General features: G+C 38.6%; 1 protein-coding gene across 1 annotated transcript; it reads right to left on the reverse strand.

Annotated features, from left to right (window-relative positions):
- Positions 1-255: 255 nt before the first annotated feature.
- Positions 256-23,547, reverse strand: SLC40A1 (solute carrier family 40 member 1). The gene is made up of 8 exons (XM_066345215.1): positions 23,171-23,547; positions 22,624-22,691; positions 17,140-17,299; positions 14,503-14,618; positions 13,346-13,472; positions 5,963-6,208; positions 4,344-5,000; positions 256-1,859 (listed from the first exon to the last, which is right to left on the reverse strand). The coding sequence occupies exons 1-8, from the start codon at positions 23,211-23,213 to the stop codon at positions 1,546-1,548; spliced, it is 1,731 nt and encodes a 576-aa protein (XP_066201312.1). The 5' UTR covers positions 23,214-23,547; the 3' UTR covers positions 256-1,545.
- Between the last annotated feature and the right edge of the window lie 555 nt (positions 23,548-24,102).

Genomic DNA, 24,102 nt, shown 5'->3' on the forward strand with positions numbered 1-24,102 from the left:
CTCCTATTTACAGAGGAGAAAATAGAACTCAGAGAGCTTAGTGTGATTCTTCAAGGTCAAAGAAAGAGTACCAGACGGACCTCATGTTTACTACAGTTTTACCCAAGCCACCAGAAACTGGAGGTAACACTAAAAATGATGAGTCATCATGAAACTGTAGCCCTTTGTACAGAGAAACACAAATTATCCAAAATAGATGATCTGTAACAAAAGCAATTTTAAATAATAAAAGAACACAACTCAGGAAAAAAGAAATCAAGATTTAAAAAATATTTTTATATAGAAATATCTTACAAAGATTTTACAATGTAGCAAATCATTATGTCATACCATAAAAAGAAGAAAAAGATTAAACCTCAAGGATAAAGAAAGTGCTCATAGTATTGCAGTCTCCATGAAAGTGCATCAACAGTTAAGGCAAAGCACCATGTTGGTACTGGCATGTTGCAAAATAGACTCGTAAAAGTTTTTAATAATATATATACAAAAGTTTTTTCCCTCCATTCTTTTTAGACATTTAAAAGGAATACATTGATGAACAGTTTTGCTCTACAACTAGGTAAAAATAACTCCTGGGTATACAAAACAGTAAAAGTAAAAATGCTCTACCCCAGCGTGTTCATAGTAAGTCAAATGATGGACAAAACCAAATCTTTCCAAGTGCAGACTTGCTTCTTACATTTAACCTGCCAGGCAGAAAGCTGACTCCCTCATATTCCAAAACAGAGATTATTAATGAGAGTGGCAGGAACTGAATTGAGATCTTTGCCCTTCTGGGCAACTTTCTGCTTCTAGTTTCTGTGACCAAACTATTGGCATATTTGAAGTCATTATGCATTTACTGTGTTATAAATCTACTTTACAGCTTTTGCTTCTACCCGCAGCTTATATGACAGCCACATATGCTAATACAATATTTTGCCTTATCTAACAATAAAAATGCCAAGGTGCTCTCTAAAGTTAAACCATAACCCTGTTAGAGAATTCTAGTGAAATACTTTGTTTTTCCACATATACGTAAATCTCTTAAGATCAATGGGATCAATAAGTATAATACTAGTTATGAAACTTTAATCTTCATACTTGGAGCAGAATTTGTTTTTATAATATAAGAGAATAAAATACCAAGAAAAATTAAATTTGTCAGACTTGCACAAGAGTGAGTTTTAGGGAAAACTGTCATATCTCAATTCTAGCACAGATAATAAATATCTGTCAAAGAATAACTTACTTCACATGACTAGTCACTCTTTTATGTAAAATTTGATCTACTCATGAGAAATAGGGAAAACCAGAGTTGCCATTTTAGTCGCCATATTTAAACATTTTTCTTTTCCTGTTTTTACTTTTCCATCCTCAAACATAAGGGAAATTAACCAGTTCATTCAGCTGACTTAGGTTTCCTAAGTAGCTTTTAGCCATCAAGATACAACTGTGGTAGAACCAAAGAGAGACACCCAGACATTTTTTGGAATTCTGAAGTACAAAATAAGCACATATGCTCTATATAATCTAGTAACAGTGATAAAGATCAGTTAAACTGTCTTACACAACAGATGTATTAGCTTGATTTTCATTTGTAACTTCTTTTTCTTCAGGACCACAGAGAAAAAGCTTGTTGCCCAGAGTTTTCTGGGCAAATCGAAAATACATGATATGGCCCATTGCTACGAAGGACACTGAAATCAATACGAGCAAGCCAAAAGCTTCAGGATTCGGAGCCAGGATGACCATGATGAAATGCAGAAGATCAAGCAGATAGTTCATGGAGTTCTGTACACCATTTATAATGCCTCTTTCAGATTCAATTACATTTTCTTGCAGCAACTGTGTCACAGTTAAATCAAAGGACCAAAGACCTATAACAAAAGATATTTTTTAGAGATATTCAATCTCTAAAAGTTATAGCTATATATTTCAGATTTATAGGTTAAAAATATGGTGACATATGAAAAATATACATTTTAATCCTATTACTTTAAAGCAGGGGTCTCAAACTCGCGGCCCGCCGAACAATTTTGTGCGGCACACAGACTAATCCACGAAGTTCAAAATATTTTGGATAAAATTAAGTAAGCCTAGGGGCCTACTTGTATTTTTCATTTCTCTAGCATCCTAGCTAGATATTAGCTTAGTTAACAGCAGTTGTGATGCGAACTACAGTTTCTGGTCGTTTTGTGACACTGAGTAAACTGCATGTACGATTGTGCTTGTTGTACTGATTTTTTTTTGTTTTCAACTGCAGTGAGAAAAGTGTTGCGTAACAGTTGCCTTTTGTAGACCTAGTGCGGCCCGCCGAATGGCTGTGATCTTGCTCTGCGGCCCACATGCTGAGTTGAGTTTGAGACCCCTGCTTTAAAGTCACCATATATATGTTTATCATAGCCTTGCAGAGAATTATTTTTCATTAATACATACTGGGTTATTAGTGGCTCTAAGTAATGATATTTACAGCCACCAGACAAAAATAAGTCTAGTCCACAAAATTTTAATCCTGTTTTTCTCTGGTTATTCATACTATGAAAGCAAAACTTTGAAATCAGAGACATAATTCTATTTTAGGTATAGTCATGTGCTGAACAATGATGTTATAGTCAACGACAAATGGTATATATAATGGTGGTCCCATAATTATACTAGAGATGAAAGATTCCATTGCCTAATGACATCATAGCCATGGGAACATGGTAGTGCAATGTGTTATATGTTTGTGGTGCTGGTGTAAACACACCTACTGCACTGACAGTTGCAATAAGTATAACATACACAGTTATCCACAGTACATATTATACTTGAGAATGATAATAAGTGACTATGTTACTGGTTTATATACTTGCTACACTATACTTTTTATCCTTCTTTTAGTGTGTACTCTTTCTACTGATGAAAATAAAAAGGTTGCTGTAAAGCAGTTTGCTGTGTTATGCTGCCCGCAGCCCTATTCATCTCATGTGACCACATCTCTTGATTGCATCATTTTCTTCTGTGCTTGACTTAACCTCAGGTTTTTTGCACAGTAACGTGCCAGTAGGCTGGGAGCAATTAGCTACACTACACAGCCCAGGCTATGTTTGTCTAAGTGCACTCTATCATGTTCACACAATAAAATCACCTAAAGATACATTTCTCAGAACGCAGTCCCCTCATTCAGTGGCACATGACTGTACTAGTATTTTTCAAATTTAAAATGAATAGAACTATATGTTGTTATGGTTAAAGTGTAAGGAAACATTAAACCATTACTACATTTACTGCTTGGGTTCTAAAGCCCCTACAATAAAGCTGTCTTACTTGAATATTAATGTCTTTGATAAATTAATAAACTGCTTTGTATCACAAGATAAATATGGTTTCATTTCAAGAATGAATTCAGGAGGAGATAATTCATCAGTACTCTATTAATGATTAAATTTAGCTTTGTAAGAAGACTTTATATTATGTTTCATTCCAGAACTATAAAATCCATTTGTTTGGCAAAGTATATTAAATACACATCAGCTACAGAAGATCTTTGATTTTCTTTTCTAACTACCATGTTTTTTAAAAAATATTACACCAAAAAAAAAAACTTTTTCTCTTTGTACCATAGAAATATTCTCTAAATATTAGTCCTTTTGATAGAGTTATAGTAATATAAAGACTAAATCATTAAATGGCAATATAATTATTTTAGATAGTATCTTTTTAGTGCCTGACCAGGGGTGGCTCCAGTGGACAGAACATCTACCTGGGATGCTGAGGTCCTAGGTTTGAAACCCTGAGGTTGCTGGCTTGAGCACAGGCTTATCAGACTTGAGCATAGGCTCACCAGCTTGAGCACGAGGTTGCCAGCTTGAGTGCGAGATGATAGACATGACCCCACCATTGCTGGCTTGAGCCCAAAGGTCGCTGGCTTGGCTTCAAGACATGTATGAGAAGCATTCAATTAACAACTAAAGTGCTGCAACTACAAGTTGATGCTTCTCATCTTTCTCCCTTCCCCTCTCTCTCTCAAAAAAAATAAATAAAAATTAAAAATATATATATATTTATCTGTCTATATAGATAGATATCTTATACAAAAGTAATTAAATAACATGTAAAGAATAATACTTAAGATATCCACCTAGAAAAAAATTTCAATCTCTAATCAGGTTTTATAAATGCATATAAATTTTTTTAAAACTATAAAATAAAAATTTCATGATAGAAAGCTGGATTATACATAAGGATGAATAATAGACTTTACTTAAATTAGCATTCAGGGAGTATTTCAGATAATTCATTGTTGAATTCTCTGAACCCATATTGCCTTGACAATTTAGTTAATCATTTAGTTCAATAGACAAAAGGAGATATCTTACCAATTCTAGCAGCAATGACGCCTGCAAAGAGCAGACTGACAGAAATTATGGACTCAGAGTCAGGACTCATCTCTGGGGCAACATTAGTAGAAACAGACCCGTTTGACATGCGCATTTCAGTTGTGAAGATGGTTTCAGGTATTTGTGTAGGTATATTTGTGGACAGTGGCTCTGCTTGAATGAACCTGGAACGGATATCTTTGAAAGGAGAAACAGACAAGTCCAAAGGGCTTCCAGGCATGAACACGGAGATCACACACAAGATCAAACAGGAAAGCTGTGCAAATCCAGAGATCAGACCAGTTCGAACCAGGCCACATTTTCGGCGCAGCCAAGTAAAAGCCACAGTTCCCATTATTCCTGTTATGGCTGATGCTCCCATCAAAATACTGAGAACGGACCCACTCAGCCCCTGAGTATAGGCATACCCTGTGGTGATGCAGTCAAAGCCCAGGACAGTCATATAGAGAAAAGCAAGACCCATGCCCGCCAAAAACACCTGCTGGTTATAATAGGAGACCCATCCGTCTCGGAAGGTGCGGAAGGGTTCAGCCATCTGGGAGGCACAGTTTGGCTCTTGCTCATGTTCGAGCTCATGGATGTTAGGGTCTTTGTCACCCATTAGATGAGCTGCCTCCAGGAATTTTGGCTCAGTTTCTGTTAATAAAACACATCGTTATTTAGGGGAGACGGCATGGGGAGAAAGCCAATGATTTTACTCAGTATTTATTCTTATCCTCTTTTCCTCTCCCATGGGTACCCTTGGCTACTATAATATAATATGTATTGTCTTTTACTAATCTAAGAATTACAGCCAAGGAACAATCTCCAAGTAACAATTATGTTAAATAAACAAAATATTATTGATCTCAATTGCTCATTTGCTTTGATATTATCTTCCCACCAAAGTAAATCTCAACAGATAAAAATGTAATAATTGTCTGGAGGAAAAAACATCTTATTTGCTAGAGCTGTGTTAAGATTCCAGTTGTCCAAAAGCCCATCTTCCTCTTTTTGGGAAATATCCACCTTCACGTCCTCACTCTCCTACAAATCACCTACACATGGTATGTAACTCCCTTCCTCATAGACTCTTAGGAATTCTGTTCTCATTTTTTCTTCCCATCCCTATGGCTCCACTTTTGCCCAGCCACCTCTCAGTTAATTGTCCCTCTGTGTCTACTGCTGACTACATTAAGGAAAAGGGTCAGGGGTCCCATTCCAATCCCTTAAGGCTCAGCCCAGAGTTCTTCCTCAGACCCTCAAAAGCAGCGGTTCTCAACCTGTGGGTCGCGACCCCGGCAGGGGTCGAATGACCAAAACACGGGTCGCCTAAAGCCGTCGGAAAATACATATTTATTATACAATACATTTTTAAATAAAATATGTATTTCCGATGGCTTTAGGCAACCCCTGTGTTTTGGTCGTTCGCGACCCACAGGTTGAGAACCGCTGCTCAAAAGCCTCGGTTTTGACTAGCCTACTAAAGTGATACATTGAGCCTCATGCAGGCTTTCAGTGGTAATAAAATCTGATATAAATTCAAAACAGTTTGGTCTTCAGCAACATTTAAGGTGTGGACATCAGAACAAAAGAACTGATCATTGTGTTGAATTTACCTGTGTGTAAATTCAGCTGTTTCAACTCGGCTTCTTCTACTTTAGCAGTAGCTTTCACAGCTAAAGCAGGGGTTTTCTGGTAAACTTTCCAGAGCAGAAAGTACTCCACACACATGGACACCAAATTCCATCCAGAAATAAAACCACAGCCAATAACTGCAGAGCCAAATGTCATAATCTGGCCAACAGCCATGGGGGCCAAGATGTTGGTTAACTGGTCGATCCTTCGTACTGTGGCATTCATATCTAAGGAGGTAGGTGAAAGACGCAGGGAAGTGTGAAAACCGAGAGGAGAGACTGCCCGCTTACATAATACCAATTCAGAGACCACGCGTGTAGATTCCTAAAATGTAAATTTCTAAAAGCACTCTATGAGCAAACCATAACCATTTCCTAAGAAAATTATTTGCTGTTTGTATCAAGTCATATTAAATTGGCCTCCAAAGTCATAATTTCCTTGAGAAATTAGTCTAATATCAGCTTTTAAAACAAATACAATTGTGAATCTTATATTCATTTTTTTTCCAACAAACTCTTATGGAATTCCCATTATGAACTAGGCACCATATAGCACTATAAATAAAATGAAGAATATCCTTTTTCCTGTCTTCAAGGAGTTTACATTCCCATGGGGAAAAAAAAAGACAATAAATTGGCAGCATATGAAGACAATAAGTTGGCAGCATGTCAGATGGTCGTTAAGTATTCTGGTGAAAAATAAAGCAGATGGGGGAATGGAGAGTGCTCAGGGAAAAAGGGACATTTCAGTTTTAAACATGGCCAAGTCAGGGAAGGACTCACTGAAGAAAAGATAGCATCACACCAAACCTGAAGTGGTAGGAAGCAAAGGAGTGAGTCAGGGGGATATCAATGAATAGAGAATTCCAAACCAAGGGAAAGCAAAAAAGTCCTGGGGCAGGAGGAGAACAGCCAGGGTACTAGAGGAACAACAAAGAGGCCAGTAGGCCTAGAGCAGAGCGAGGAAAGGAAGGGAGAGGAAGAGATGAGGTCAGAGAGAAAGTGCAGGCTAGCCCAGTCATGTAAGGTCTTGTGACATAATATGGACATAACTTTTACACCGAATGAGTCAGGAAACCATTGGAAGCTTCTGATCAGAGAGATAGCACAGTCTGACATATTTATCAAGGTTCATTTTGGCTGCTATGTTGAGAAAAGATTTTAGAGTGAGAATGAGGGGCGCAGTAGACAAGAATGGAGGCAAGGAGACAAACAGCAGATGGTGGTAGCATGGACCAGGATGTAACAAAGGAAATGGAGAAACAGATACTGGATAGACTTTAAAGGTAAAATCTGGAATACTTGTAAACAGATTAGACATGGTGTATGACAGAAAGAGAGGAATTAGAAATGGCTCTACATCTTTTTCCTGAGCAGTATCTGGAAAGATAGAGTTGCCACTTACTGAGGGGATAGGGGGAGACTTTAGAAGAATCAGGTTTGGGGCAAAAGAACAAACATTTTGATTCTAGGGATTCTGATTCTAAAAAGTCCATTGATATTCAAGAGGCCACATCAGGCAGACAGTTAAATATAAATACGTATATGAGTCTGGATTATAGGAAAGATGTATGCATCAGATTTGGGAGTCATCAGCTGGTTGATCCCCCCCCCCTTTCCTTTTCTTTCTTTTTTTTTCTTTTTAAGTGAGAGGAGGGGAGATAGAGAGGCAGACTCCCACATGCAACCTGACCAGGATCCACCCAGCAACCCCCATCTGGGGCTGATACTTGTATCAGCTGAGCTACCCTCAGCACCTGAGGCCAACGCTAGGACAAACCAAGCCACTGGCTATGAGGAGGGAAGAGAAAGAGAAGGGGGAAGAGAAGCAAATGGTCATTTCTCATGTGTGCCCTGACCAGCGATCAAACCTGGAACATCTGCACCCTGGGCCACTGCTCATCTACTGGGCCAACCAGTCAGGACCAGCTGGTTGATTTTTAATGTAAGGAGATTAGATTCGATCATCAAGGGAGTGAGAGTGGATCGAGAAGAGATAGGTCTGAAAACTGAGTCCTGGGCACGCCGATGTTTAGAGGTCAGGGAGACGAGGAGGAAGTAGCTAAAGAAGAGAAAGACCAGGAGAATATGGTGTCCTAGAAGTTAAGAGGTAACAGTGCTTCAAAGATAAGGAAGTAATCAACTGAAAAGTGCTAATGCTAAGTCAAGAAAATGAGCATTGAGACGCTTTAGACTGGTCACATGGAGGGTATTGGGGACTTCAGTGAGAGCAGTTCTGGTCGAGCAGAATAAACAAATGCTTAATTGAAGCTGATTTAAGGGACTGACGCCAACTCCAGGGGACACCATTTATATTATGTTTTAAGTGAGTGGCGTGGCCTGGATTCACAACATGAACTTTGCTCCCTTAGCATTTCAGACCAAGGCCCTGACCAAGGAAAGGAATTGGGAAGAGTGAGCACAGACATCTCTTTTTGTTAAGTTTCACTGAAAAGAACACAGCAATGGGGTGTAGGAGGGGTAAAGACAAGGATATTTAAGAAGAGAAATATCTGCTCTAACAGAAATGATACAACAGATGAGAAGTACAGAATGTAAATCCACAGCACAAGTGGATGAGCTGTTCTTCAAGTGGAAAGTCTTAGGAGTACAAACAATTCATCAGTAGCAACAAGAGTACAGGCCACATATATGACTTCAAGCATAAGTAGAAAGAGCAATGTGATGTTGAGGGGTACATAGTTCTCTTCTCATTTCTTTCATTTTCCCAGGAAAAAACAAAGCAAGATTGTCAGTGAAAGTGAGAATGGGAGAAGTGGTATTGAATGTATGTGGACAAAGGAGAAAGTAGAAAATAGTCCTTTAGGAAAGGGGAAGAAGGAAAAGAAAAGAGAATCGTTTGATCAGCTGGCAGCATGAAAGGGCCAACTTGAACCCAATGGCTATGAACTTGAAGTCTGAACAGTGAGCAAGGTTGTGTATTTTTCTCCAACTGTATTCTCCTATGGAGGGGTGGATTTAGCCAGGGTCTTATAAAAGGAAAGTGACAAAAGGAAAGAAGACCAAATGAGCTGACGATCACGTGGTCAGAACCACAGACCTTGGAATTTAAGCTGGGTAAGGAAAGGAGACAAGAGGGGTCATAAAGAGTGAAAAGATAGTGGAATTAATGACTTGTAGGGAACAACTAGGGTAGAGGGTTGTTGGGGCTCGGGTACCAGGAGGAGTGAGCTGAAAAACTAGGAGGCGCTAGTTCGAGACATGGCTGCCGAAGATTGAGACTATGGAAGGGTAGGATTTAGTGGTGATGACAAGGTCTAGGGTAGGACTATGGAAATATATAGCTGAGTCAGAGTGGAAAACCAAGATGCATAAAGGAGAGGAGGTCAAGAAAATGACCTACTGTCTCATTCTCTATCGCACCGGGTGGAAATTAATGAGACAAGTCTTATCAATCATGCAGGGCACCCTAAGGAAAAAGCAATACGTGACTAAATATACATTAATAGAAAATTGCCTTTATTCCTTCTCTAGTTCTTCCTGGTCCTAAATTACCTTCCAATTAGTCCTATGAGCGGGTAATAGTTATATGATAACAGGAGAACTTTGACACTTTCACCTTTCACTTGAGAGGCAAAGGCAGTTTTCATTGATCTCATACATGACCATTTTTGCAGAGGTTTCACTAACTTCCATCTGCTCCCCGCTAACAAATTTCCAACTTGTACACTAACATAAAAATGTAGAACTGATCCAAATAGCTCAATAATTTGAATCCAAACAATCAAATACTAATGAAAATGTACACTTGGATCAAAAAGCCCCAGAACGGCAACAAAATTAATCTAGTTGCAATAATTTGTTACTCTTTCACTGTCTCAATTTTCAAGTGCTAATGAAGCTTCTTAATGCCACCAATGTCTATCTCTTACATTACCTGGAACTTAGGTGTAACTTACTGTCAGAAGACAACTTTTCTTTTTCTCAAGCAGAATGAATTAAATAATAACTTTTTTAAAGACCTAATCATTTTGTGGGTAACTGGCTACAGAAGAATCATTCCTCTGAATGAGCAAACATATCCTTTTTACAAATTCTACGCAAATAGACAAATGTGTGCTCATATAAAACCAATTTAGCTATTATCAGCAGCAGCTGTGGCACAGAACATTACATTAAATAACTACTTGTCATTACAAAGGGTCTATTACATATCATAGAATAATAACTTAAAATAGCAGAGTTGCTGAGCAAATAGCAGCCAGCAGGTCTGTATACCTCAAATTCGAAATCAATTTTTAGAGTTCAAACAAGAAATTTACCTATCATGCCTGGTCGAGCTAACCAGCAGATGTTTCTTTAGAATGCTAGACAAAAACCTCAGAAGCTATTAATAAAGAGTGATTAACAAAGGAAACAGGAAAGGAAATATGAAACAAAAGATGGAGCAAAATGTCTGGGAAAAGGAAGTGAGTTTTAAACAGGTTTGACAGTCTAAGGGTCATGAACAAGAAACTGTTTCAATAAAACACTGAATCAAGTGCCTGGACAAATTAGTTAACAGATTAATTAACAGTATTTATGTGAAAAACAATACTTTTTCTGGAACTGGCTAAACTAGAGGGTAACAGCCATATTTTAGCCCGATACCACTGAAATTCTAAAACTGCTTAACATTCCACAGTATTTTCTCTTGTCTTTACCCACAGTAATACAGCTTCCAATTTTAAAACCTACCCTGAAATCATAAAACAGTGGGGTAAGGAAAAGGGAGCAATTAGCATCCAACTCACCTTTCTGAATCTCTATGCGTATACCTCTTCCCCTTCACCCCCACACACGTTCACTCAATGCACACACAGCACCCACAACGCACATAGGCTCAGTCATCCCTGCCCTGCTTGGTTCCTAAGTCTTTGCCAGAAGCCTCAAAAATCATCCTGATTCATAGATTATTCCTGCCTGGAACAGGGGCCTCTGTGTACAGAGAAGACACAACCTCAGTGGGACCTGGAATCTCCTCCACATCTACTCTTTCATTCTATTTTTCCTTTATCCTGTTCCTTTTTTATTGCTCACAAACTCTGCCTTAAAGCAGATGTCACTGCAAAGCCATCCTTAGATCCTTGCTGACCTTCTAAAGAAGTTTTTTGTATCCATTTTGAAGCACAGTTTCTCATTGACACAAGCACTGGGGTTAATACTTGAGGAAAGACAACATGTAGGTCTGTCCTCCACTAGGCTGCAAACCTGCACTGCAGGAGGAGTGAGCACCACTTCACTGAAAGCTAACTCACAGTGGACAGGAGTTCAACAGGCAGTTTCCTGCCTTCCTTAAACTTGAGAAAATTCAGAAGGCTAGAAAATAGACTAGTTGGCCTAGATCAGTGGTAGTCAACCTGGTCCCTACCGCCCACTAGTGGGCGTTCCAGCTTTCATGGTGGGCGGTAGCAGAGCAACCAAAGTACAAATAAAAAGATAGATTTAACTATAGTAAGTTATTTTATAAAGATTTATTCTGCCAAACAGTGAAAATCCGACATAAAGTACTGGGTAAGTAACTATTATTATATGCTTTAACTTACTGAAATTCTGCTTTATAAATTTTATAAAGTAAAGTTACTTCCCTACTTTATAAATCACCATTACTGTGGAACCAGTGGGTGGTTAGAAAATTTTACTACTAACAGAGATACAAAAGTGGGCGGTAGGTATAAAAAGATTGACTACCCCTAGCCTAGATTATTCCACTCTGGAATAAGTCCTAATATAAAGAAAGATAGTTGAGAAATGGTCAGTCACATATTTATCGTTACTATAGGACATCACTGCATAGGTAAAAAGACCCCACAAAGTTATGTATGTATTATTTATTTATTAAGAAAAAAATTAAATATTCTGAGTAACTTTGTCTTTATACTTGGGACTTTTATTTTTTTAATTTTTTTAATTTTTAAAGGTTATTCAGACTACTTCACAGAGTCAAAATTAGAAATTCAGACAAAAGAAACAAAACCATTATAAAAACCATTTTCCCTTAAATATATTCCAACAGACATATGACCTATTTTCAAAACATATTCTTTTATGCCCTTTGAATTTTAAAACCTGGACATGTACTACATATTAAACTAGTATGTTAAAAAAAGGAAAGTAAACAAAAAAACACAAAAAGGACAAAACCGTATCTTTTAGTTCAATGTGACATAAAGAATATGAAATTATTTCCTGTTAGCAAATGATCACAGGAAGAAAAATCACCACTTTAGCTCCAAAGAGAATCGCATGCCGTACAGAGTCACACGTGCTAAATCTATCCTATGTGCACACCATCCTCTAGAACCACTGACATTCCTACCTAAGCATCACTCTGCTATCACAAAGTAATAATTCAGATGAATTCTTTTTCTTTTAGACCTTCCACAGATTTTGTTCCTTCTCTTGCCATCTCTTTTCTATCATTTTTTTTAAAACCACATGGTTCAGACAAAGTTGTTTGCTAACCTCAGTAACCTAATCCTGCCTTCTGTATTCTAGGATAAGCTATTTAAGTCATCGGGAATGCTTTTCTCATCTGTCAAGATGGTTGGGTAATGTGTGTGTGATCCCCATTATCTCAATAACCAGCAAAACTGTTTCAGCTGATTTGATCAGTAGATAAGTCTAGCCTTCCTTCTTTACCTTGTGTAATTATCAATCCAGCTGGCGTCTCTGTGCTGTACGGGGCAGGCAGGGAATACTGAGCGAGGTAGGTTATTCTGAGCCCACGTAACATTGATGTAATTGGACATGATGTTTTGTAAGCATTCTTCAGTCTTTCTTTGGCCTCTTGCATATGTTTTCCAGTGAATAACTATGATTATAAGCTTCTCAAAAACTGTACAGCATTCTCTCCTCTATCTCTTTAGTATTTATAACAGCAATTATATTACATCACACATGATGTTATAAAAGTCAGTAGATTATAACTTTAAAGTAGAAGGAATTAACTTATAGAATCTCTCCTAGAAGTTGTTTCCATTTGGTTGGGAGAAAAACAGTATCTATAGTATGATTGGTAAGTACTAGTAATAATATCTCTAGTATGACCAATAAAAACTTCATGTGAAATTTTCACTATTAGAAGTATTACATAAACATTTAGAAACAGTTAAACAGTATTTTTAAAAAGCAAAAACTCAGGTTTGTATAGAATAAAAATGTTCACTGTCTTATAAATTAACTTCATACCATTGAGATAAATTTTTGCATTGAGAAAAATAAAGCGGTTAGAAAAAGACTATGCTTTCAATTTATTGTCTTTTAAAAATACCCAGAAAAAAGGCTCATAGTCTTATTTATTGATGATTAAAAGCGAGTCCTATTATAAACCATTTAGTTGAAAGAGAAAACCAAATAAATTACCTGCTAATTTGCTTCTGTCTTCTCCTGCAACAACAACAATCCAATCCCTTTGGATTGTGATTGTAGTAGCAGTACTGGCCAAATTCGCAATGTTTGCAATAGTGATAATCAAGATATAGCAGGAAGTCTAAGGAATTACAGGGAAGAGTTAAGTTAAAATGTCAGTTTTTACCACAATGTACCTATACTTCAACATGCAATGTATTTTAAAATTGTCTTTAGTGGTGTAATGATTAAACTTTGATTTTAATTTCATTTATAACCAATCATTTTACTTTATACATAAATCCCAATGGTCAAGTTAAAAACCTAATGTAATCTATATCATCCATAGTACATATAATATAAAAATTATAATAGTCATGTGCATATTTATGTGACAGTTACCATAAGCATTAACATAGGTAGTTTTTAATATTTCCCCCACAAATATCTCCTTTGGAAAAAACATTAAAGGAAAGTGATAAGACCTGTATTTAAGTGAGAGTTCTAACATTTCTTAGTTCCATAACAATGGACAATCAGCTAACATCATTTTGTCTTAGTTATTTTATCAACAAAATGTAGGAAATAGACTAGAAGAGTTCCGCTGTCATACTGGGCTTTGTAACTCTACAATATCAATCCAAATATACAGAACAAGATTCAATAGTGACATCAAAGCCATTACTTTCTACCATACCCCATCTCTCTCTTTTCCAAAAATTAGCATAAAATCATAGTTTTTGAAGCTATCTAGTCCTGCCCCCCCAAATGCCAATTTTTTACCGAAGAACACAGTCATAACTGATTAGATAATATTTTTATCAGTGTGAACAAATTACAGGTTAATACTAATGAGCTGAAAACTAACAGAAAAAATATATAATAAACTCTTAGAAATGCTATTGAAAACAAATAGGAAAAACAACCAATAGGACAAACTTTAAATTCAAACGACACTTAATGAATACATGTTATGAGGGAAAAAACCCAAAACAAAACAAAACAAACATTTCAGAAATATGAATGTAGACACAGAGATCAATATGAAAATGTCCCATTAGAAAAAACAAAAACAAAAACAAAAACCACCTCCCTATCCTCAAAGGGTTTTCATCTTTCACCATTACCAGAAGTTCAGTTTTTTGCCATCAAGAATCTCACTGAGAACTTACAAGAACCCATCCATGGTACATGGTCAGAAGCTCGTTTTTGTGTAAGAAAACCATCATCAGGATAATTCCACACAGGATGACCGACACATTCTGTATCACCAGTGAAGTCTGGGCCACTGTACAGAGGGAGAAACAAAGTGTTGACCACACACTGGACTGAAATGTTTCAATGGGGCTGTTTTTATCCATACATCACTGTTCTATTACATGAACACACATACAAATGATCACAAGAAATCTAAAAATACATTCCTGAAGTAAATCCTGCCTCAACGATTCCCAGGACAACCCACCAGATCATACCCTACCACTAAAACTTACAGACAGAATAAGGAAGTTTCCATCACTTTTTTCTTTTTTTAGTTGAAGCCATCCATAATGACCACATTTTCACTTAGTTTATTATCATGAAAGTTTACTATCACAAACAGAACTATATTACATAGACAAGATCTACTTCTCAGCTCTTTGTTGGTTAAGCTAAAATAGGATCATGTAGGTGTAGGTGATGAGGAGGTTAAGGAAATGGTCATGGAATCCATAACCTCCTACACAGCAGGCTGAATCTGATCAGAGTACAGTAGATAGAAAAGCCATGTAAAGATCTGTCAAGGCTGACCAGGTGGTGGCACAGCAGATAGAGCGTTGGACTGGGATGTGAAGGACCCAGGTTCGAGACCCCAAGGTCTCCAGCTTGAGCGCGGGCTCATCTGGTTTGAGCAAAGCTCACCAGCTTGGACCCAAGGTCGCTGGCTCTAGCAAGGGGTTACTCGGTCTGATGAAGGCCCACAGTCAAGGCACATATAAGAAAGCAATCAATGAACAACTAAGGTGTTGCAACAAAAAACTGATGATTGATGCTTCTCATCTCTCTCTGTTCCTGTCTGTCTGTCCCTGTCTCTTTCTCTGACTCTCTGTCTCTGTAAAAAAAAAGGATCTGTCAAGAATAAATACTGTGTTTCTTTTGGCATCCTAATACTATTTGTCACTGCTCTGATATGCTAAGCTACACCTGTCCATCACAGAGAATGCCAACTTTCTTACAGTGAGGCACCCATGTAGACAAAGTTCTGGAGTAAGGACAGGTAAGTATACAGGTAAGGGACACCTTGTAGTCTTTCCTCTGCCACTTACTAGGGCAAGATACCTAATGTCTCTTCTGCCTGTGTCTAAAAGGTGAGGATGCCAGTACATATCTGCCTTCTTTACTTTACAGTCATTATGCTGCTCAAATAAAATACTTAGTAAAGCACTTTGAAAAACAAAGAGTTGTATATGTAAGGTATAATTATAGCTCTTGTCTTTTAAGGACAGTAGAACTCATTCTGGCTTGGAAGGTCATATCAAAGCCTCAAGTAAAAACAAACTGCTTTTTGAAATTAGTTTGAAATAAAATGTCAGTGTATTACTCATTCAGTGATGCATTCACTCACTGCACAGGATAAACTATCAACTGAATGAGGTTCTTAGCTTTCAAGACCCCACAGACCAGAGGAAGGACAGACATTAATAGATAATTATCAGACTATAAGTAGAATAGTAGAGGTATTGGCTAAGCCCAATGGGAGCACAAAGGTAGAAATGCTTAACTTAGCCTAGAGACATCAGAGCTTTTCATGGAGGGTGACATATGAGTTGATTACATAGGACCCAAGTGGGAGGTTGTTAGCCCACCACACTTTCCTCCAATTCGACATTCTTTCTAACCTATAATTTCAGTATTCAACAATCATAATGTTATAGATCTCTAAATATAATATTTTTATGTTCCCATGCATAATGTTGTAAATAACTAGGAACTTTTTCCTAGCATACAAAACTTTTTCTGTATGCATTTTGGTCTATTAATTCTCAAAACAGAAAAAATGTTTATCTTGAGCATTTTACTAATAGCATCAGTTCTAGAATTTGTTAATCCAAGGCTTCTCTATCCAGAAGCAGTCATCTTATACTGAAAGAAACAAATCGTATCTCAATCTTTCCTCAATATCTAAGACAAACATGGCCAGGCGTTATCAACTGAACAATTCAGAAAATTTTTGCCCTGTTAGTCTGAATAATTGAATTACTCAATCACTTTCTCTTTTTCCTATATAAAACTGAAGATTTCATTACTAGTGCTCTAAAATAAATGTTGGTATTTTATCATTTCTTCTTTTCCCTCAAAAATTTATAATCCAGCTCTCTGTGATTCAGACTCCAATATTCTCTCTTGAATCAATAGTTTTCAATTCCCCTACACACACCTCTATGTGAAAGACAGCAACCCAGAGGACACAGGTTAAATCTGTCCCAGAAACCTCACACTTAAAAGACTCCAGAATAAGGCCAGAGTTAAGCAAACTTTCAATGTTTAACATGGTTCTCAGAAAAGTTCTACGGTGTTAATCATTAACATCTGGAATTTATGAATAGCCAACGATACCTAAAAAAAAAACCCCAAAAAACACAAACTCAATATACTGTGATCCTAACCTTGTGCAGGAGCCCTAGAGCCCTTCCTGCAGAGGCGCTGCCTCCAGCCTCCCCATCACTCAAGGGCGGCAGGCAGGCCTGCAAGGGGTTAGCCACGGTGGTTTCTCTCTAGCACAGGCCCTGGTTCCAGGAACACAAAGGCGGAGCTGTAACAACACTCACCTTTAAGTCTGGCATTCTTATCCACCCAGTCGCCAATGATGGCGCCTAGGACCAGAACAGACCCTGCCACCACCAGCCCGTAGACTGCCGTTAAGAGGAGGCTGTTTCCATAGAGCTCCACCAGAAACACAGACACTGCAAAGTGCCACATCCGATCTCCCTTGAATAAGAGAAGAGAAAATGGTTTGCTGAAATAGTTTTCATTTGGAGTAAATTATACTCAGTAGGTTTCTTTCTTATCAAAAGGGCACTTTCTGGCTATCATGAGACTTTCAAGGTTGACTCCTCTACAATCGAATACTGGTCAGGTGTCAAAACCGTTCATCCTGGCAAGATGGAAAATATTCTTGCCCAAGAACAAAGTAAACCTGAAATAGCATGATATTCATGAAATACGCGTAGTCCTTTTCATTTCAGGAAAAAAAAAAGTTCCAGAACAAAAAAGCTGTTTTAGACAAAACCTACTCCTTTGTGTGGCAGGTTTCTACCTGAGAACCTAAAATTTATCTGAAGTAGTTTGCTACTGAATTAGAATGAAACTACAGTATAGTTCACAGACATTAGTAAGCCTTTAATGTAAAAAAAAGGCCAGTTTCTAATTTGTAAAATAAGAATGTACTCTGTTATCTCTACATCTTCCTTTACCTCTAATATTATAAATTCCATGCTTTATTTCACAAATAAATAAATTTCAAAGTCATAAAATAGCAGGGCAATCAGAAAGATGAAGTTAATACAGGCAAATTCTGGCATCCCATGAAGATATCAGAAATCAATGCATAAGTAGTCATTTTTACATTTTAATACAGATGGGTTTTGAAAGGGGAAAAAACTACTTATTTCTTTATTCCAAAATATATAGGGAATTTAGGAATTCACTACTGCAAAATGTGAAATGGCAAACTTTTACACGAGTCAGGTAAGTTAATGCCAAAGAAATCTATAATGGACCTTATTATGAGATTTTAGGCTCCTTTCCAGACGAATTGGTTAACATAAAACAGGACAATGTTCGCTCATAACCTATCGCTGGAAATCAGTACACGAAACTCCTCATGGATTTGACCCTACATGGAAGTACTGACACTCCTAGTTCTTTCCAAAGTCTGTTAACACCTTTCTGTTAAATTTAATGTTATCATGAGCAAAGTATTTTCCTGGTGCGTCAAATGAGTTTAAAATTTTAATAAAGCCAAGACCACAATCTTATGCATTTAGAACTTAAATTGATGCACATGCATTGTAGCAATGGTTCACGATGAATTTCATGCATACCTGTATTTTTCAAGTTAGGGGGCTGGTTTTACCATCCAAGAATCACTTGGCAATGTCTGGCACTGCTTTGGTTTGTCACAACTGGGGTGGGGGGAGCGGACTGTGTTACTATTGGTATCTACAATGTTCAGGACAGTCCCTCACAACAATGAGTTACTCAGCCCAAGATGGTTAACAGTGCCAAGGTAGAGAAACTTTGGTACAGAGGATTATGTACATAATTTAGAACCACAATTCAAAATTAACATAAGACTAGGGATTTAGAGGACGCTGGACATAGTAAGTAAACATTACACTAGAAGTACCATGTTTAAAAAACTGATTCTCACCTAATAGTCTGAAATGTGAACTCAAGACCTTTCTGTACTCTCAACCCTCAGTACAGTGCATGGCCCTCAGTAGATGCCTAACAAATAACTGTAGAATCAATAAAGGAATGGATATGCAGCAGATAGATCCTGGTTGTGAATGAGTAAATATAGACTACGTGGCAAAAATCTAGACTCATTCATCAACTATACTGTTCTAGTACATTAGATATGTTCTGCAAACATTCAAGAAATTTGAGATGAATCTGTACCATGATGAATATTTCAGAGAGAGCTATTTTTTAAAGTTGATTTGATAATAAAAAATGTTTCCACTTGAATAAGAATTGAATTTCAAATACAATTGTACTAAGTTTGAAAATGTATGATATACATACAATTTGTTTGAAACCAATAAAAAAGACAAGTTGATATATTAAGATAAAAATGTCAACAAGGATAGCAAATTAAACTTCTTAAAACATCTTTCAGCCTGACCAGGCAGTGGCACAGTGGATAGAATGTCAGACTGGGATGTAGAGGACCCAGGTTCAAGACCCCGAGGTCGCCAGACTGAGCATGGGCTCATCTGGTTTGAGCAAAAAACAAAAAGCTCACCAGCTTGGACCCAGGGTTGCTACCTCGAGCAAGGGATTTCTCTGTCTGCTGTAGCCCCATGGTCAAGGCACATATGAGAGAGTAATCAATGAACAGCTGAGGTCTCCCACGAAAAACTAATAATTAATGCTTCTCATCTTTCTCCATTCCTGTCTGTCTGTCCCTATTTATCCCTCTGACTCTCTCTCTGTCTCTGTAAAAAAAAAAAAAAAAAAAAGATTGTTCACATGACAAGCAAATTTCAATTTGATTAGAATAAGAAGAGATGGGGAGATAGGAGGTACTTGATTCTAATCTCCATTCCTCTGAGTAGCTCCCAAGGAAAAAACTAAAACACATTAATGCCCCAAATGACAGGTTGCTTCCATGAATGAATTTCCTGTATCCTAAACCAAAAAGTAAGAAATACTATTCTACCATTACTGCTTCTTTCTTGTTTTGTTTTTATACTCCTTTTTTCCAAAATAATTTGTTTTAAATTCCTCTAAAGCAGGCATCCCCAAACTGCGGCCCCCGAGGCCATTTATCTGCCCCACCGCACTTCTGGAAGGAGCACCTCTTTTATTGGTGGTCAGTGAGAGGAGCACTGTATGTGGCAGCCCTCCAACGGTCTGAGGGACAGTGAACTGGCCCCCTGTGTAAAAAGTTTGGGGACCCCGTTCTAGAGCATCAAAACAAGTGCTAGTAAATGGAAATTTTCTCTCTTGCTTATCCTTGGATGGCATGCCCTTCCTTGATGTTCTAGTTAACCCAATTTCCAAAGTCTTTCAGCTTTAAGAAGCAAGAGATTCCATGCTCAGAAAGCCCCCAAACTGGGTAAACTCTAAATTAATGACCTAGCGCAACTGCAAGCCTACCCATTCTTTCCTTATGTCCACTTCCTGCCCTCCCATAAGCTCTCACCATACTTTGATGATTTGCTTACATGTCCATCAACACCCATGAGAATAAGAACTGAAGACCAACTGAATATCTGTGAATTAATACTTACAATCATTAAGCTACTTAATACTTACTGAGCGGCCACATGAAGGCACTAGAAATTCAACATTGCACAAAAATCAAGGTCCAAGCTTTCATGCAGCTTGCCTCCCAGTGGGCAAAGACCAAAAATAAATCTAGAATAGGTCAAGTAATGTAAATGCTATGAGAAAAAATAAAGGAGGATGGGGTTGGAAGGTGGCATTTTGCATGAAGTATTGACAGAGATCTCTGTGCACAGGGATCTAAAGGAAGTAAGGGCTGGATCTATGCAGACATCTGGGATATAGCAGAGATAGTTCATAGGATAGTGACATAAGATATAAACAACTGGCCAACCCTTTCATTGCCTTATACTATTAGTTATATTTTTGTTACAGATATGATATATATGTTATATACATATATTTTAAAGCCTATACTGCACTATATTAAAAGCTTCTTGACAGAACCCACTATTACAATACTTTGTATTCTGATAGTATAGAATAAAATGTATCAATCCACTAGCAGATAGAAATGACATCAGAAATAAAAAGCATTCAACTCTACAAAAACCTAACATCATAGATCCTACTCTAATGCCTTTTTTTAGGAAACCATAGTTTGGCAGAGTTGGCATAGGAATAGATAGACGTGTGTACATATTTTGTTGTAACAAAATCAGGCAGAGTGTCAAATAGGACACAAAACTAGAAAGGCAGAATTATTTAGTTAGAGAACACTCCTCTTTTTCATTCTTTTGCATTAAAAAGAAGTAAAAATTCTCTAAACCTTATATGGTTGTAGTTGCTGTGGTTTTTTGTTTGTTTGTTTAATAACAACTTTCCTATAAGAACCCCTTTTGCTCAACTTACTTGTAAGACTGGGGTAAGGGTCTGTCACTTTACTGCAGGACTTTTCATTAACAACAACAAAATAATTCTTCCAGGAATAACCACATTTCATTCTTCTGGCAAATCTGACCTTCCAACCTATTAACAATAGGTTGTATAAACCCTAAATTTATCAGTATTGTCGTATAAACCCTAAATTTATCAGTATTGAGACATGAGCCACATTGTTGCCCTAACATATAGGTTCAGTCCACAAGATAAGAATCTCAGATCCTATCTCCATCGCTTGCTATGGGTTTTTTATTTTTTATTTTTAATACTTAATACTTACTGAGTTAATTTGGAAAAACAAACTACCGATTTAGACTGAGAATAGTTTATATTTCTACTTAGAATCATCAGTCATTAGAAATGAAACAAACTCATACAAATTCTACTTTGTTTACATGAATTTGCAGATATCCTCCTCTAAGCCTCTGAAAAGATAGGAGCCTGCTCTTTCTAAAAAGGCCATCTGTGAATTGCTATTTCTTAAGGAGCTGATAACCTAACTTAATAATTTCCCAATGGCATGGGGAACAGATTTCCACATAAAATAGTGCACATTCATGTCTTAAGGGCGATCCAACAGAAGTTCCCAATTTAAAAAGAGAGCAACATTCACAAAATTTATTTTCAAAATTCTTTATTTTTGTTTAATTTACATAATCTAATTATCATTAACTAAATACACATCCAACATCCTTTGGGGGTTATTCTTTTTTGTGGGTGGAGAGGGGATTGATGAAAGAACTCAGGCCCACAGAAACACTGCAGCTCTTCCAAGACCACTTAGGAAGTCAGAGGAAGAATTATGAATCAGCTGATGATTTTCATTGGATGATGGTTTCAAGATAGCCTGAGATGCCCCATGCATATCTACCCACATAAAACATTTCTAAAGGCAGAATTTTCATCACTTAAATATTTGTTTTAGGGGCCAATTTTAATTAAACTAATCTCAGAATGCTATTTTTAGCTTAAGTCTCTCACTCCACTATTCTACTGTATTTTCATAGTGCAGTATGCTGGAACTGATCATTTAACAAGAAGAAAATAAAGATCTTACAATGTAAAAGAATAGCAGGTAGTATATGAGACACCCATCCATTCTCAGCAGCAGATACTACCATTTACTAAGCCTATTAATGCAAAATACAATTTTAAAAAATGCAAATACTCCTGTACTGGTTAATGCTGTCTTTGGATAATCGTCAATATACATAAAGTGTTACAGTCTGATAATTAAATAGTATTTATTAACACCTATGGGAAAATACCCTTGGTGAAAAAAAATCTTTTTTGTTAAAGCGTCTTTGTGATAATTTATTTCTTTAACTGCATGACAAAAATGGAAGATGGCTTAAAATAACTGTGAAAGGAAACAAGCAAGTATGTTGTAAGACTTACTGTATACGCGCACTTACCCAAGTAGATAAAGAATGTCCAAGGTAGAGAAGAAATTTGGCCGAGGTCAGGTAGTTTGTTAAGGATCCTAGAGACACGGGGGTGGAAGATTAAAAGCATATTTTGCCACTGGAGTGAGACGAGGTTGGAACGCGTAGAAATTTAACACGACTGTTAAACACGACTATTAAAAACTATTATGTGCGGCAAACCGTGTACATTTATCCAGTCAACACTCGCTTAAATTTAGCATGCCCTGTTGGCCAACAACTACTGCCTAACTTCACATAGGGTGAAGAAACCTCTGTGGCAACATTCTTTTAACTCCCATTTTCTAAACAATGGCAATCCAAACTCACAGCCTACTCCGTCCTTGCTTACGTGTAAGCACCCTCTTCCCACACCTTGAAATTCATTTCTTCCGGAACCCCCACCAAATATCAGTCACACGAGCTACAAAGCACTCTGGATACCACCAGCTCAGTCACATTTCTCCTAAACCTGCGTGAAGCCGCCGGGCTCCTGCACCCACCCTGCGTCGCCACCACCTGCATTCGGTGCACTCACCGCAGCATCCTCCCTGGCGGTTCTGCTCTTTTGCCCTGGTCATGACACCGGACGCCCCCCGCTTGTCCCTCTGCTACTGCTGTCGCCGCTCTGGCCGAGGTGCTGGTCCACAGGAGTGCACGGAACTGAAGAGAGCACCGCTAAAAACGCATCAGGCGTGAGCATAAAGACCCCAACAATTACTACGGCAAACAACAAAAGGAAAAGGGTCCCGGGGTCTTCTGTAGTTCTTCTTTCCAAACTTAGCTAACACTGTAGCTGAAGTTGGAAAGGCAAAGCCTTATGGAGGCGGGTGGGAGGCTCAACAGGCCGTCGGAGCCGAGCGGAGCCGAGCCGAGCCGCTGCCCCTGCGCCACCGCCGCCGCCGCGGCCGCCGCGGGCCCAGCCCAGCACTTATACCCGCGGGGGCGGAGCTCCCTCCCTGCGCGCCCGGGGCCGCCCCGCCCTCGCGGGCCTCCCGCGGCGCGAGGCCCGGCGCCCGGCGACCCCGGAGCGGGTCTGCTCCACGCCCTGCTCCCGGGCCCTGGGCTGCCCGCCGTGCCGGCGGCCCCCTGGCTACACACAGCGTGCGGGCCCGCGGGGACCGCGGCGCTCGCCGGGTCTTCCTGCGCTCTGGACGCCACGAGAGGGGCTCGGGAAGGCCGGGGAGCGCGGAGGGGCAGCCCGTGCGGCGGGCGGCGGGCGGCGGGCGGGCGCAGAGCCCCGCCGGGCACTGGAGGGAAACGCTTCGCACCCGCCACCTGGCCGTTCGGGAGAGAGGGCCTCCGGACGCCCATTGTGCACAGCCTCAGCCTGGGCTTGGGCGGGGGTGGGGGGTGTCTTTCTCTTTTTTAAACGACCATCATTTTTAATATAGGTATCTAAATACAATTCGTGCCCCACAGGCCGCTTTCCTGGCCTTCCGATTCCGGCACGCCTGCGGAGAAGGTATT

Source organism: Saccopteryx leptura, chromosome 7 (assembly GCF_036850995.1).
Source record: "Saccopteryx leptura isolate mSacLep1 chromosome 7, mSacLep1_pri_phased_curated, whole genome shotgun sequence".
Classification (NCBI taxonomy): domain Eukaryota; kingdom Metazoa; phylum Chordata; class Mammalia; order Chiroptera; family Emballonuridae; genus Saccopteryx; species Saccopteryx leptura.

Excerpts from the sequence above, each read along its gene's own strand:
- SLC40A1 (XM_066345215.1), bottom strand. The coding sequence starts at position 23,213 with ATGACCAGGGCAAAAGAGCAGAACCGCCAGGGAGGATGCTGCG. Across the intron at positions 22,692-23,170 it reads CCGCCAGGGAGGATGCTGCG|GATCCTTAACAAACTACCTG; the intron begins GTGAGTGCACCG and ends CCGTGTCTCTAG. Across the intron at positions 17,300-22,623 it reads GACATTCTTTATCTACTTGG|GGAGATCGGATGTGGCACTT; the intron begins GTAAGTGCGCGT and ends CTCTTATTCAAG.